This window comes from Gallus gallus, chromosome 6 (genome assembly GCF_016699485.2).
Source record: "Gallus gallus isolate bGalGal1 chromosome 6, bGalGal1.mat.broiler.GRCg7b, whole genome shotgun sequence".
Taxonomy (NCBI): Eukaryota; Metazoa; Chordata; class Aves; order Galliformes; family Phasianidae; genus Gallus; species Gallus gallus.
In genome coordinates, this window is record NC_052537.1 from 22,954,678 (window position 1) to 22,967,383 (window position 12,706).

General features: G+C 55.8%; 1 protein-coding gene across 9 annotated transcripts in view; it reads left to right on the plus strand.

Moving 5' to 3' along the window:
• Positions 1-12,706, plus strand: part of HPSE2 (heparanase 2 (inactive)) — an 85,992-nt gene that overhangs the window by 4,374 nt on the left and 68,912 nt on the right. For 6 of the 9 annotated variants that reach the window (XM_046943186.1, XM_046943184.1, XM_046943183.1 and 3 more), the window contains 2 exons: positions 1,621-1,709; positions 5,442-5,599. In XM_046943186.1, coding sequence (XP_046799142.1) covers positions 1,621-1,709; positions 5,442-5,599 — 247 coding nt within the window. Of the gene's footprint in view, positions 1-1,620; positions 1,710-2,130; positions 3,410-4,242; positions 4,581-4,635; positions 5,028-5,441; positions 5,600-12,706 lie in introns of those variants that run through there. The other 3 variants (XM_025151816.3, XM_025151814.3, XM_040703137.2) reach the window with 3 other exon arrangements.

Sequence of the window (12,706 nt, forward strand, 5' to 3'; positions counted from 1 at the left end):
AGGGCATCCTCTGCCCAAAGGCAGCAGTACACACCGAGATATTCCCTGCCATTATCTGTTTTTTTTTTCTTTTCCCTTTGCTCTGGGCAAAGGGGTTTCTGTCTGCTGGGAGGGCACCTGCTCCCCTACTGAAGCTTTGTGGGAATCGCCCATCTCAGCTTTCAGGAGCCCCGGAGCACCTGCTGGGAGATGGGCACCTGGGAGCCACTTGTTCCATCCAGCAACGAGGGCTCTGGATCCAGCCCTGCAGAGTGTGGGCCCCCGGGTTGGTCAGACCATGTGTCAAATCAGATGGACGAAGGGAAGGAAGAAGAATTGATTCTCCTGGACTGGTGGTGCCGAGCTGCTCACGGCATAAAGTTACAGAAAGAAAAAGAATACAGAATTTATCATCAGCTGCCTAAAATCCAGCTTTCTTGCTTGCTTTCTCCTGTGTCTCGCTGTGTGTCTGCGTGCAAACCCACAGCCTTCATGGGACTGGTGCCTCCTTTTTGTTCTCGTCCTTCTTTTTTATAGCCCTCTTAGTTAGGCAGCTAACGAGGGTGGGTTAACCCTTGAAGGAAAGCCCAACACCGCTGTGCTATGGCCACGTTTGGAGGTACCTCTCTGTGCTCCTTCCACACTGGTGATAATGCAGAGGCAGCATTGCCAGATGTGCTCTCTGGCCGGGCGGCCGTGGTGATGGATGCCCTGCTCCTTGCATGCAGGAAGGGGGAAGCTCTCCGTGGGTTTGCCTTCCGCACGCTGGTGCGGGGCTCCCCTCCAGCCTGGCTTCCTAGGGCAGACAGATGGTTTTGCTTGTTACAGAGCTTCACAGGACACCTCCATTAAAGAGCAATGCGCTGATACTGCACTAAATCAAGCTGCTGTCTGTTCACTCAGGTGGTACATCGGCACGGTAGGAAATGGTTTCAGCAGCGGGGTTCACGCTGTGCAACACCAACCTTTAGGCACCGGTAACCTCAGGAGGTTGCATTCCAGACATGAGGTCTCTTGCGGTGGAATAGATGGACGTTGCAGTGCAGAAGAAGCAAAACAAAAATCCTCAATAAAAGGAATCGGCTGTGCCGTTATGGGGTCTGATGGCTGCTTTTAGTGTCCTTGCTCCTCTCAGAAATCATTTGGGGAGAACAGAAATCGTTTGGGGAGCACTCGTAAGTCAGGCCGTGGTGCAGGGCGGGCGTTTAAGAGTCTGAAAAGAAAACATTTTGGGCAAATTGTCTACGGAGAACATTCTTTCTTTTCACTAGCTGACTTTTCTCCTTGCTGGCTTCTTTGAGAGCATCCATAACTCAGGTTTACTTGACAGCAGTACAGAAACAGACATGGTTGATATCTTGGGAATCAAAGACATGAAGATTTTTGTTTTTTGAAGAGGCTGTCTAGCTTGTTTTATCCTTCCTAGCCTAATGGAGGTTTGTTTGGTACAGCACATCCTCTGACCATAATAACTTTCATCCTTTATGAGCAGCCGTTTATTTTCTAGGGAACGCAAAACGTCCCTCCTGAGGAGGTTTTCCCTGTTTTCCTTCGGGCTGACATATACAGCTGGAGACCTCCGTTTAATTAATCTTCTAGACTTAATTTATCTCCCGCTTCTTTCTTCTTTCCCTCTATCAGCCCTGCCGCATAGAGGTGGAACCCTTCCGCAGCCGCTCGGATCATTTACAGCAGCCACTTCCACAGGCAGTAGCGAGGCAGAGATCGAAGTGAGTACCTCTGATAACAACGGTAGTGTTTGTGAGCTGCGACTGACTGGAGGGGGGTGCCAGACATTTGCAGACACACACAACAAGACAGGCCCCTGCTCTGTTCGGCTTGTAAATTAAAGGAAAGTACATTGGCGGGAGCAGAAGGGATGATACGACATGCTTTAAATAGTTTATTGGGAGCGGGAGGATTGCTGTTTATTTGGTGACGTTGGGAAAATATTTAATGTGCTTCGCTTAAAGTTAAACTCTTTATAGCAATGCTTCTCCTCCCCCGGTTTTCTTTCCCCATGGCTGTTTTGGAGATTAAAACCAGCACGTTGAGGGTAGACGGAAAATAGAGAAACGTACTTCCAAATCGACACAACCGCGAGTAAATCTTCACAGATACTTTTTGGTTTTTTTTTTTTTCTTTTTGGAGCGAGCCAGGCTTTCTAAAGCAATTATGGTAACAGAAGAAAGGAGCGGCGCTTCGCACGGCGGGCCACAGCCGCTGCTGTAAGCTGAGCTCCGAGCGCCGCTGCACTCCCGGGGAGACGCCGGCGCTGGGGCCGCCCCGACGGACGGCTCCGCCCGCGCCCCGACGGCAGCGGCGGCCCCGACGGGAGCGCTGCCCGAGCTCTGCGGCCGCGGGTGGGCCGTTCCCAGCGCCGGAGTCCGCCTGCAGAGCGGGGACGGGTTGCGAGGGGTGTTTCGTGCTAAACGCGTTTCTCCTCCGAAGTATCGCGTTTGTAACGGAGAAGGTTAAGGGAGGTGATTTGTTTTCTTTCTTGTCCTTCGCTGCGTAACACATCGGAGTTTCGTTTTGAAATAGAAGCGGGGGGAGAGATCCCGACTTTCGGCCTGCGGTCACAGCGCTTATCGGCCAACAAACGCCGATATCTTTTGATCATACGGAAAACAAATAAGCAACAATAAAAAAAAAGACCATCAAAAACCAAATCCCGCAACACAAAATGATAATAATAAACCCGAACAAACAAAGGAGACGATACGGGAACTCGTGTCCCTCGTTCGGAGGTGACCCACAAACCAAGCTCCTGCAGCTCCGGGGCCAGCGAATTGCTATTGCAAACCGCGGCTGAAGCGTTCTGAGCCGAACGCAACTTTTCAACCTTAAATTGCCTTCTTCCTGTCCCGGGATGCCAGGGCTTTGCACAGCTGAAATTGCACGGCCCTTTCCCCCGGATCCTCTTACTTCCACAGCGCTCCATCCCCGCTGCCTGCGCCGGGCACCGCGCGCTGCTCTTTGTCGCCGGGTGCTGTGATGTGATCCCCGCTCCCCGGCCGGGTCCCCCCAAATCCCATTTCGTGCACCTCCTGCCGATCCCTCGCAGAGGCAGGGCTTGCCTCGTCCTCCCGCCGGTGCATCGTTCCCCACCGCCGCTCGGCTCGGGCTCGGCCCTTCCGTGCGGCACGCCGGGCCCAGGCAGCCCTCGGTGTTGTCTCATCGCCTCTCTTCTCCTCTCAGTCCCGGCGCCCCCGGCCCCGGACAGCGCTGCCCGCAGGTGGGTGCCGTTCCCCCGCCGCTGGGGCCGGGCCCGTGACCAGCAGATGGAGCTGCGGGCCCCGGCCCCGAGGCTGCGGTCGCCGACGGCGGCGGTCCCGGCGGGCGCGGCACGGCTCAGCCCGGACGCGGCCCCGCTCTGTCGCCGGGCGAATGGTGCCGAGGCGGAGCGCGGCGGCGGCGGAGGGCCCAGGTAGGGCGCGTTACGGTGCTCGCCGGCGTGCGGAGCCCGGGACCGTCCCGGGAGGCGGTTGCCGGCGGGGCGGGATGCCCGCTTGGGACGGGCGCTCCCCGAGGTGTGAACCCCCACGGATCCCCTGCTCGATGCCACCAACGGCCGCTCGCCGGCGGCTCCCGCCCCGGTAGTCCCGGTCCTCCAGGCAGGGGCACCGCCGCGGTGACACCGCCGGTCCCACCGAACCGCGGCGTTCTTTGAGCCGCCGATGCAGCCGTTTCCGCGCCGGGCGCGTCCTTCGTGACTCCTCGCCACGCTCCGCCGCGGGTCGGACACCGGCGGGTCCCGAGGGCGGCGGAGGAGAGCAGCTGCCGTCCCACGCCCCGCGGGCCGCTTCCCCGCTGTATCCGAGCGGTCCCCGTGCGCCGGCCGGGCCGATCCCGGGGTTCCGGCGCGAGGACTCCGCGCTCCCGCTGCGTCCGCCGCGTTCCGCGCTCAGCCTCGGTTGCCGCAGCCCGGCACCGCGTCCCGAAGCGGGCCGCCCCGCCGCCTTACCGCTCCTCGCTGCCGAGCTCCCCGGGGTGCCGGGCTCCGGTCCGGTTCGGCCCTTCCGGGAGCCGGGGCGAAGCGAAGCTCGGAGCCGGCGGGTCTCCGGAGGGCCCCGAGCCGAGGGGGTTAAACCAGGAGCCTCCCCTTACCTTCAAAAAGTTAAAAATGTCTGGAGCCTGCATCTCTTAAAGGGGCGGTGCTGGCTGCAAGGAGTCTTGGCACCGGCTGCGAGAAAGGCTGGTCAGGGGCGTGAGTTCCCCTCCACCAGCACCAAAACATTGCAAAAAAAGGCAGAGCGCCCCACACTTTAGATAAGGACAATTAGCCACCAGCGAGCCCCTGCAGACAGCGAGTTAATTAGGAGTTTCCTGCTCTCCGGCATGCCCTGCTCCATCTCCTGCCCCCCCGGGCTCCTAGCGCTGATGGCACCTGGGCTGGCCCTCATGGCCACCTTCTCGCTGCCCTCCCAGGCCGGGGACAGGAGAGCGCTGCCGGTGGAGAAATCTCCAGGTGTGAAGGGAAGGACTCTCATTCTCCTTGATGTCAACACCAAGAGCCCTGTCAGGATAATCAGTGAGAATTTCCTCTCCCTGCAGCTGGACCCCTCCATCATTCATGATGGCTGGCTCGATTTCTTAAGGTAAGGCGGGAGCCCCCCCGGCGCCCTCCCCGTGCCGCCCACCCCACCGGGCTCCGGGCTGCCCGCGGCGCTCGTTGAGGCGGAGGGAGCGAGGCCATGGTTTCCATTAAGATGCACATGTTTGCAATGGAGAAAGCATTTCGGAGACTTATCAGTTATGACTGCAAAAATGTCGTGCTCCCCTCCGCTCCAACAACAACAACAACAAAAAGAAAAGAAAAGGGGAAAAAAAAAAAAAAAAGCAGCAGCAGCACAACATGGGGCCGAGGCAGCGCAGGGAGAAAAACCCCCTGCACCAGGAACCCGCAGCAACGGGTGTCGGCCAGCTCCTCCGAACCCCACGCTCCCCGGGCTCCCGGTGGGCAGAGCCGGGCTGCGCGTCGAGCTGGGTGCCGAGCTCAGCGGCCTGGAGGCACCGGGCCGGCCGGAGAGCACCGGTCCTGCTGGGTAAGTCGGGAAGGAAGAGCGGATCCTCGCTCCGAGGTCGGTGCCGCCTCCGCCCCCAGGGAGCCGGGAGCCGGTGCCTCCGCTGCACTTGTCCGGGGGGTTCCGGGGGGCAGAGCCGGGGTCCGCCGGCCTCCGGGCCCCGCTGCCAGCGGGCGGGGCGGCCCCGTTCCCGCTGCCGAGGTTGAACCGCGGAGCCCCGCAGCCGGGCGCTGCTGAGCGGTGCCCGCGCCGCACCGCGCTATGCTATGCGATGCCGAACCGTGCCGTGCCGTGCCGTGCCGTGCCGGGCGGAGCAGCCGGGCCGCGATGAGAGCTCCGGATCCCCGCGCGGCGCTCCCTTCCCCCGCTGCGGCCGCCGGGCCCTCCCCGCACCGGCACCGTCCCGCAGCTCTCAGCCCGCTCTCCTCCCCGCAGCTCCCGGCGGCTGGTGACCCTGGCGCGGGGCCTGGCCCCCGCCTTCCTGCGCTTCGCGGGCAAGAGGACGGACTTTCTGCAGTTCCACAACGTGAAGAACCCGGCCAAGAGCCGCGGCGGGCCCGGCCCCGATTACTACCTCAAGAACTACGAGGACGGTGAGCGGGGCCGCGGGCCGGGCGGGGGGCGGGCGCGGCTGCGGGGGCTGCGGGCACCGCACGGTCCCGTTCCGCTGCCCGGGCTCCGCGGCACCGGGCGCGCCGTGCGCTCCGCCGCGCGGCGCCGCACCGGGCGGGGGGCTCCTCCTTCCCCTTCCCTCCCGTTGCCGGTGTGTCCGGTGGAGGAACAAAAGGCCCGCGCCGGGCAGCGGCCGCGGACGGGACCGTCCCCCGGTATCGCGGGTCGCGCCCCTCTGCTTTTGCACCGCTTCTCCCGCGATCTTTCCGGAGCCTCCGGTGCTCCCCGGGAGCTCTGCCTTTCCCTGGGGACCCCGGCGTCGTTTCCGCGTTTCTCCGTGCAGCTGCGGCCCCGGGGCTCCCCGCAGCCCGGCCCGGCTCGGTGCCCGTCGGTGCCCGGGGAGCCGCTCCCTCTCCGCAGCGCCGTACCACCGGGCCCTGCCTGAAGTGACGGCGGCACCGCCTCGTCTCGGCTCTGCCCCGCTCCCTTCCTCGCCGCTCTGTGCCCTCCTCCCAGCGGTTCCGCAGCTGCACGAAAGGTTTTCACCTTTTGCGGCCCTTAATTCACACAAAGAAACCTCGCAGACAAGTCAGGGCCAACGCTTCTATTTCGAGAAGCAGAATATCATGTCCGAGTGCAAGGATTTATTGATTTTTTTCTATTGTTTTCCTTAAGAAAAACCCTTTTTTTTCTTACTTACGACTTAACAAAAATTAGCAGAAGATATTTCCATAAGTGATTTTCGAGGGCCAATTAATGCCAGACAGATCCCAGCGGGCAGGTCAGTGGAGCAGAGGAAGTTTTGCAGAGATCCACTCGGCAGCACAGTGCTGAATGGAAAAAGCAGACGCGTTTGCCAGTTTTCTGATGGCTTTCTGTTCCTCCACGTAGTGTTTGATCTCAGCGAGACCAATGTCTCCCAGCCCCACACGCGGGCAGGTGGGTGATGTGTGTGCTCCGTCTTTGCTGAAGCAATCCCCATCCCATCACTTGGGTTTTTTTTTTTTTTCCTTCTCGTAACCGATCTCTGGTGAAGGCTTTGCTGTAAGCTCTGCCTACTGGGATGAATTTCATGCTGGCCAAACCTGCAGCCACCTCGAATAGAAAAATTAAGCGTAGCGCATGGAAGCGTGGATGAGATTCACGCTCAACATCGGTAGGAGTAAATTTCCCTGCTTCAGCCCAAAGGTCAATATTTCAACAGCCTGCAGGAGAGAACTTACACTTATTAAATGTCTTCACAGAAGCTTTCATGTTAGGGAAGGACTGAAAGCTTTTGGGTGGGTTTTTTTTTTTTTTTCAGTTTTCCTCGTGGCAATAAAGTTGAAATGTAGCAGTCCTTCAAAATGAAGCTTCTCATAGAAGTTGTAACCACAGGTCTTAACTTTTCATCACTTAAATGTGGAACAGAACCATTGCAAATGGGAGCGAGGGAGGGAGGGGACACATGTGGTGTGTATCAAGCATCAGTGTAAATCAGAAAGGTGTGGTAAAAAGGATTTCCTGCCTGGAAGCAAAGCTTTCTTATTTGTTCTTAAGATCTGTGTGCAAACTCTGAAGCCGGAGTTGTTGGTAGCTCCCATCTTTCTGTGCTTCACTCGGGGGATCCAATTCTCCACAAAGAAATCCCGGTGCCACTGCAGCTCTCTGCACCACTGCGCTGGATCCAAGCAGCCACGTTCTCCTCTCTGCTTTTTGCCCCCCTCATCTACAGCCTATGTGGGACCCGCCTGCATTCAGGGCACGCACAAATGTGAGGAACTCGTGGGCTGAACAGACAGCATGGAAAAAGATGGCACCCAGTGCCTGAGCTTGGGGAAGGCAGCAAGTGTCCTCTTGTCCCCATTGCCCTGCCCGCAGTTCCTGGGCTGACTGGGGCTGCTTTCCATGTGTAATGCACTTGTCCCCTCATCGTCTATTTGCTGAAATTTCTTGTCTAATCTAGCTAAAGAGAAAAAAAGACGGAAAATGATTAGAAGAGAAATCTGTGAATGTCTAAGTCTGACCTTCATGGTTTTTTGCAATGTAACAAATGACAGCTCCATTGTTTTCTGCTTTGAGTGTTTGTGTCTGTGTACATCCCGTGGCTGCTGGTAGGCAGCACGGAGGTGTATCAGTTCAGTTCATACAGGTGGAGGGCTGTGTCATTTCTGGCGTCTGTTTGGCATCTGTTTGGCAGGAGTTCATCACCTGGCAGCAGATCTGCCCATAGCTGGCTGAGGGACTCGTCCAAGCACTTTCCTATGGGAAAGGGGTTGGTTGAAACCGCAGGGTGTTGAAGGCAGCACATCTGTGTGTATCTTCTGACCTTTGCCAAGCGTTGCAAGGCCATCTAAATGATCTGTTATATTAACCCCCGTGCACAGGGCATACCAGGTGGCTGCCATCCTGCGCAACCTATGCTTGGTAAGCTCAGTCCTAGCGTCTGCCCTGTTTGGCCATGGCATTGCCCTGGCTGAGGTCTGTTCCCAATAGAAAACCAGTTTGTCACACACCGAGCCCTGCAGTACCAGGAGGTGGGGCTGTAAGGGAGACCTTTTGACACTTGGTGGTCGAGAAGTGTAACGCTTCTGACCTGGGAGACTTCAGCCTCCCTTAAATGGAGTTTCAGTGTCTGTGCCCCCCGGGGCTGGTTTTCCCTCACCATCTGTGTTGCGACTTGTGCTCTGTTACCTGCAGCTGCTTCTCTCTGGCCATAGGCATGTGTCTGTCCCCTGGGCAGGTACAAGAATACGTAATGTCGTGCTCGGTCTGCAGCAGACCAGCTTCTCCTTCTGCTCTGGGGTTGCCTACTGGATAATGCACTTGGCTGTCCTTCCAGCCACCTCACGCGTTGCCAGGGACCACTTGGCTCTGACGAATGGGACAATAAGAAACACTGGTCTCTAGGGAAACAGCCTTGAGCAGCTCCTTTTTGGGGCAAGCACTTGGGGCTGTCCATTTGCCCTGGTAATAGTTGCTGGGAGCATAAATACAAAACATCCTTTGAAGCTGAGTTTGTGTTGCAAACCCGACCTGTGCTGCCCTGGAGCCTGGCGTTGTGGTGTTTGGTGGGGTTTGGAGGCTCTTCCATTGGCTCAGCAGGGAGTGCTGCAGGTGCCACCCCACAGCTGCAGAGAGCAGTTTTGGACACCTCCTGGTGGCATGAACATTAAAGTTTCTCTCTATGCGTATGTGCTGTGAAGAGAAAAATCAAGGGAAAAAGAGAAGTTTCTTGGAACTGGAGTTCTTGGAGATGTGCTGGCCCAAGTGCCTCGGTGGGTTCTCCATCCTTTTGTAGCTTGGTGTTTCTGTGGCTGATTGAGACCAAAGGGCATTTGACACACACAGACAACGTGTCCCTGTGTGTGTCATGGGAGGGAGAGGGGGAAGGGAGCACATATACATGCTGTAGGTAATGTGTAAGAAAAGGTGCTGAGCCAAAGTGTGTACAGACAACACATTTCAGAAATGCTCTCAGGTGCTTCTAAATTACTTCCTTCTATTTTGTGTCCTTTTTCTTTGGAAGGATACTGGGCATCTGGAAAAATGGCCAATTACCACAAAAACCTGGAAAAAAAACATATTCCTCATGCCTTCCATACTAACTGGGAGGTTTTGCCATATAGTGTGGGCAAGTCCATGTTACACTGTGTAATTCTGACACTGGCTGATGGGCTTCATGTGCATGCTTTGATCTCAGGATCCCTTCCTTCTGACACTGCCAGACAGCAGGCATTGCATCAGGACCCTGAGCCTTGTGCACAGGGGAATGGAGTACTCCCTGCGGAGCCTGCACAGTGCAGGCTGCCTCTAGGTGCTATGCTTTCACCTGGATATTAGAGCAGAGCAGTGAGGGCTCGGCCTTGCGCAGGGATTGCCCTTCTGGCTCCACAGCTCAGCCACCAGCAGGTGCATTCCAACGAGGTGGGTCATCCTCCTGTTCCTGTAAAAAGAAGCCAATAGACAAGCTGCCCTCCGCAAGGTACGGAAGGCACTATCTATGAAGGAGATAATTCCAAAGTATGATTATCTCCATTTTTGGTTGTAAATTTCGAATGGTTTTGCAAGAAGCGTGCGTGAAAATTGCTTTATAACTGCAGGAAGTGGCGCAATCAGACAACGAGCTCCTGATTAGCTTTTTGCTGGTGTATGGGTGAGACAAAGGATTCCTGTGGTTATATGTTTGATTGCTTCTAATAAGCATCCTTAATTCTCCACAAAACCTTACTTTTTTTTTTTTTTTTTTTTTTTTTTGCTGCCAACCAGGGTAAATGTTTTGAATTTATTATGAATTTTTCCAGTGAATACGTTTAAGGAAGTGAAGATTGAATCACCGTCTTCATATCAGGAAAGAAGCCCACTGAGGGCATTTTTATGCTACAAACGCACCGTACTATATTGGGACCACATGGATCAGTGTAAAGAATACGTAGGTGTGGAGTAAGGTGATGGAGGTGGTCAGGATCACAGCTTTCAGACATAGATATTGGCGTGTTTTCATCTTGGAAAAGATGACTGATGAGATGATAAATGCTGTGAACCCAGAGGCATGCAGAGAAGATAATTCGGGAATAATTAATTCCTTGTTTTCATTACACAAGAAATAGGGAGCATCCAGCGGCATTATTATGTATAAAGCAAATATGATTTTTTTTTTATCGAGTGCGAAATAATTTCTGGAACTCATTGTCAGGGAATTTTCCCATCTAAAAGAAAGGAATGAGACGAATCTGTCAGAGAATTTCCTATTGAAGACAGGCACGATGAGGATGCACACGATTTGTGACAAAGCCGCCGCTCTCGCTGCTGCTTTCCAACTTCTTCCATTTCCCCTCGGTGCACCCGGGGACCCCGCGGACTCCTCCCGCCGCGTGGGCTGCCCGAGCCGCAGCTCACCTGGCCGCCACACGGGTGTGCTCCCTCCATACCGCACGGCGGCTCCGGGCCCGGCTCCGCTCCGCCACCGCGGGGACACCGTGCCGCCGGGAGCGGAGCGGGCCGCGGCAGCCGGGGCTGCGGGAGCCGCGCTGCGGGATGCGCCCGGCCGTGCCCCGCCGAGCCGCGCGGGGCTGAGCTGGCCAAGGTACTGACCCGGCCCGGCCCGGCCCGGCCGCTGCCTCCCGAGGCGTACACAGCTCGTTGGTCTGCCGGCTTTGGAAACCATTTGGCGTCCTCTGGGGCTCCCACATCTGGAGTTCTTCTTTCTCACTTCTGGCAAGAGTCGCTTGGTTTCTTGTTTTGCTGGGTATTTTTTTTTCCCCCTTGATTTTATTTATTATTTTGTGTGTGTGCGTGTGTTGGTTTTTATGGCTGCTCTGCGTTTCGGAAGGCTGTGTCCCCCTTAGGGACTGCCCTGCCCAGAGCTCCCCAGGGGATCCTTCTCCTCACACCCCCCTGTGCCTTTCCCCTTTCTCTCACTTACTTTTAGATGTGATCACTGTGAGCTTCCTGCTGGCTCTTTTCCCTGGATTGCTCTTGCTGAGGTTTTCCCTGAGCTCCTACAGCAGCTGTGGCCTCTTCCCCTGGTGCTGCTGGTTCGGAAGAGAGGTGTAGAATCATAGAATCACAGAATGGTTGGGTTGGAAATGACCTCAAAGATCGTTCAGTTCCAACCCCCCTGCTCTGGGCAGGGGTGCCAACAACTACATCAGGCACTAGATCAGGTTGCCCAGGTCCCCATCCAACCTGGCCTTGAACACCTCCTGGCATGGGGCACCCACAACCTCTCTGGGCAGCCTGTGCCAGTGCCTCCCCAACCTCTCTGTAAAAAATTTCCCTGACAACTCTACTAGAGGTGTTCTCACCTCCTTGCCTGCACTGTGGGTCTGGATAAACAGGCATCAGATTCTTTGGGAATCCCATATCCCATGCATCTACCAGTTGTTTAAGCTGGAGCTACAGTAGATATGGGGTCCACTTCCAGTTTTAGGTCTCGGGCAAATCCCTTAGGTCCTTAGCTGTGAGAAGTTAGGACCCCGCATGCTCGCCTCTGCTTCCTGCTCACATACAGTAGGAGCTTTCTGGGAAGCCTATGAAACTGGCTGCCAGAAGAGCATCCCCACTTTCTGTGCCCTTCACATCTTCTCCATCACAACTATATCCCTTCCTCAGCACGTGATCACTGGGACCTGCAGTCCCTGAAGAGGAAGGCAGGGTTCTAGATGTTGGGGTGCCACGTGGGACCTGCTGCCACATCCCCTTGCATTCTCCATGGTGCTTCCTGGCCCCTGACAGCAAGGAGAGGGATCCTGGTCCCAGGGTGATACAGAAATTTTGTCCCACTGAAGAAGAGCCCATTCTGCCTTTTCACCAAAGCCACTAAAATTACTTTGAGGCCTTTGCAAACCTTACAGAAATGACTTGTCCTCCTCAACCCTCCTCATGGATTTCTCACCCTTTGGTTCCTTCATCATCCAGCAAACAAGCCAACTTGTTAGCCAGGCTCCTATGGATCCTAAAACCCTCAGTGGCAGCTCCGGAGTCCTGCGTCTCTTGGTGTGAGGGTCAAATTAGGCAGCAGCAGGCCAGATGATGCTGAACGTCTGCCCTGGCCCACAGGACATGGCCTGAAGAAGTTCCCTACAGCCCAGACAATGTGGCCAACAGTCTTCCACCCACCTTCAGAGTGGGTTCACTGCCACTCCAGGACATCACTTGGAGCCCAGGTTTGCAGAACCTGAGATCCGAGACCTTAAAAGACATCGGCATGGGTATTGGAAAACACTTGGGCATGCTGATGATGGGTTGATGGTTGGACTGGATGATCTTAGCGGTCTTTCCCAACCTTAATGATTCTCTTCTATGATTCTAACTTCTCTGTTCTTTGGTGTGCATGACAGGAGTGGAGCTTGAGTGTGTTTGTGGAGCCAGGCGTGCCTCTCTTCTGACAATGAGCTCCTTCAGAAATATCTAGCTAGATGGGAATAAAACCAAGGAAAGGGCAACCTCGTGATGCAAAGCCTGACCTTGTGCAATGTGGTGGAAGAACTCCAACTTCCATCATCCCTTATCGCTTCTGGCCGCCGAAGCTTTTGTAAGAATTCAGCACAACATATGGTTCCTCTGGATCCAAGCATGTTACAGAGTTTATTCAGCTCAGAAAATGG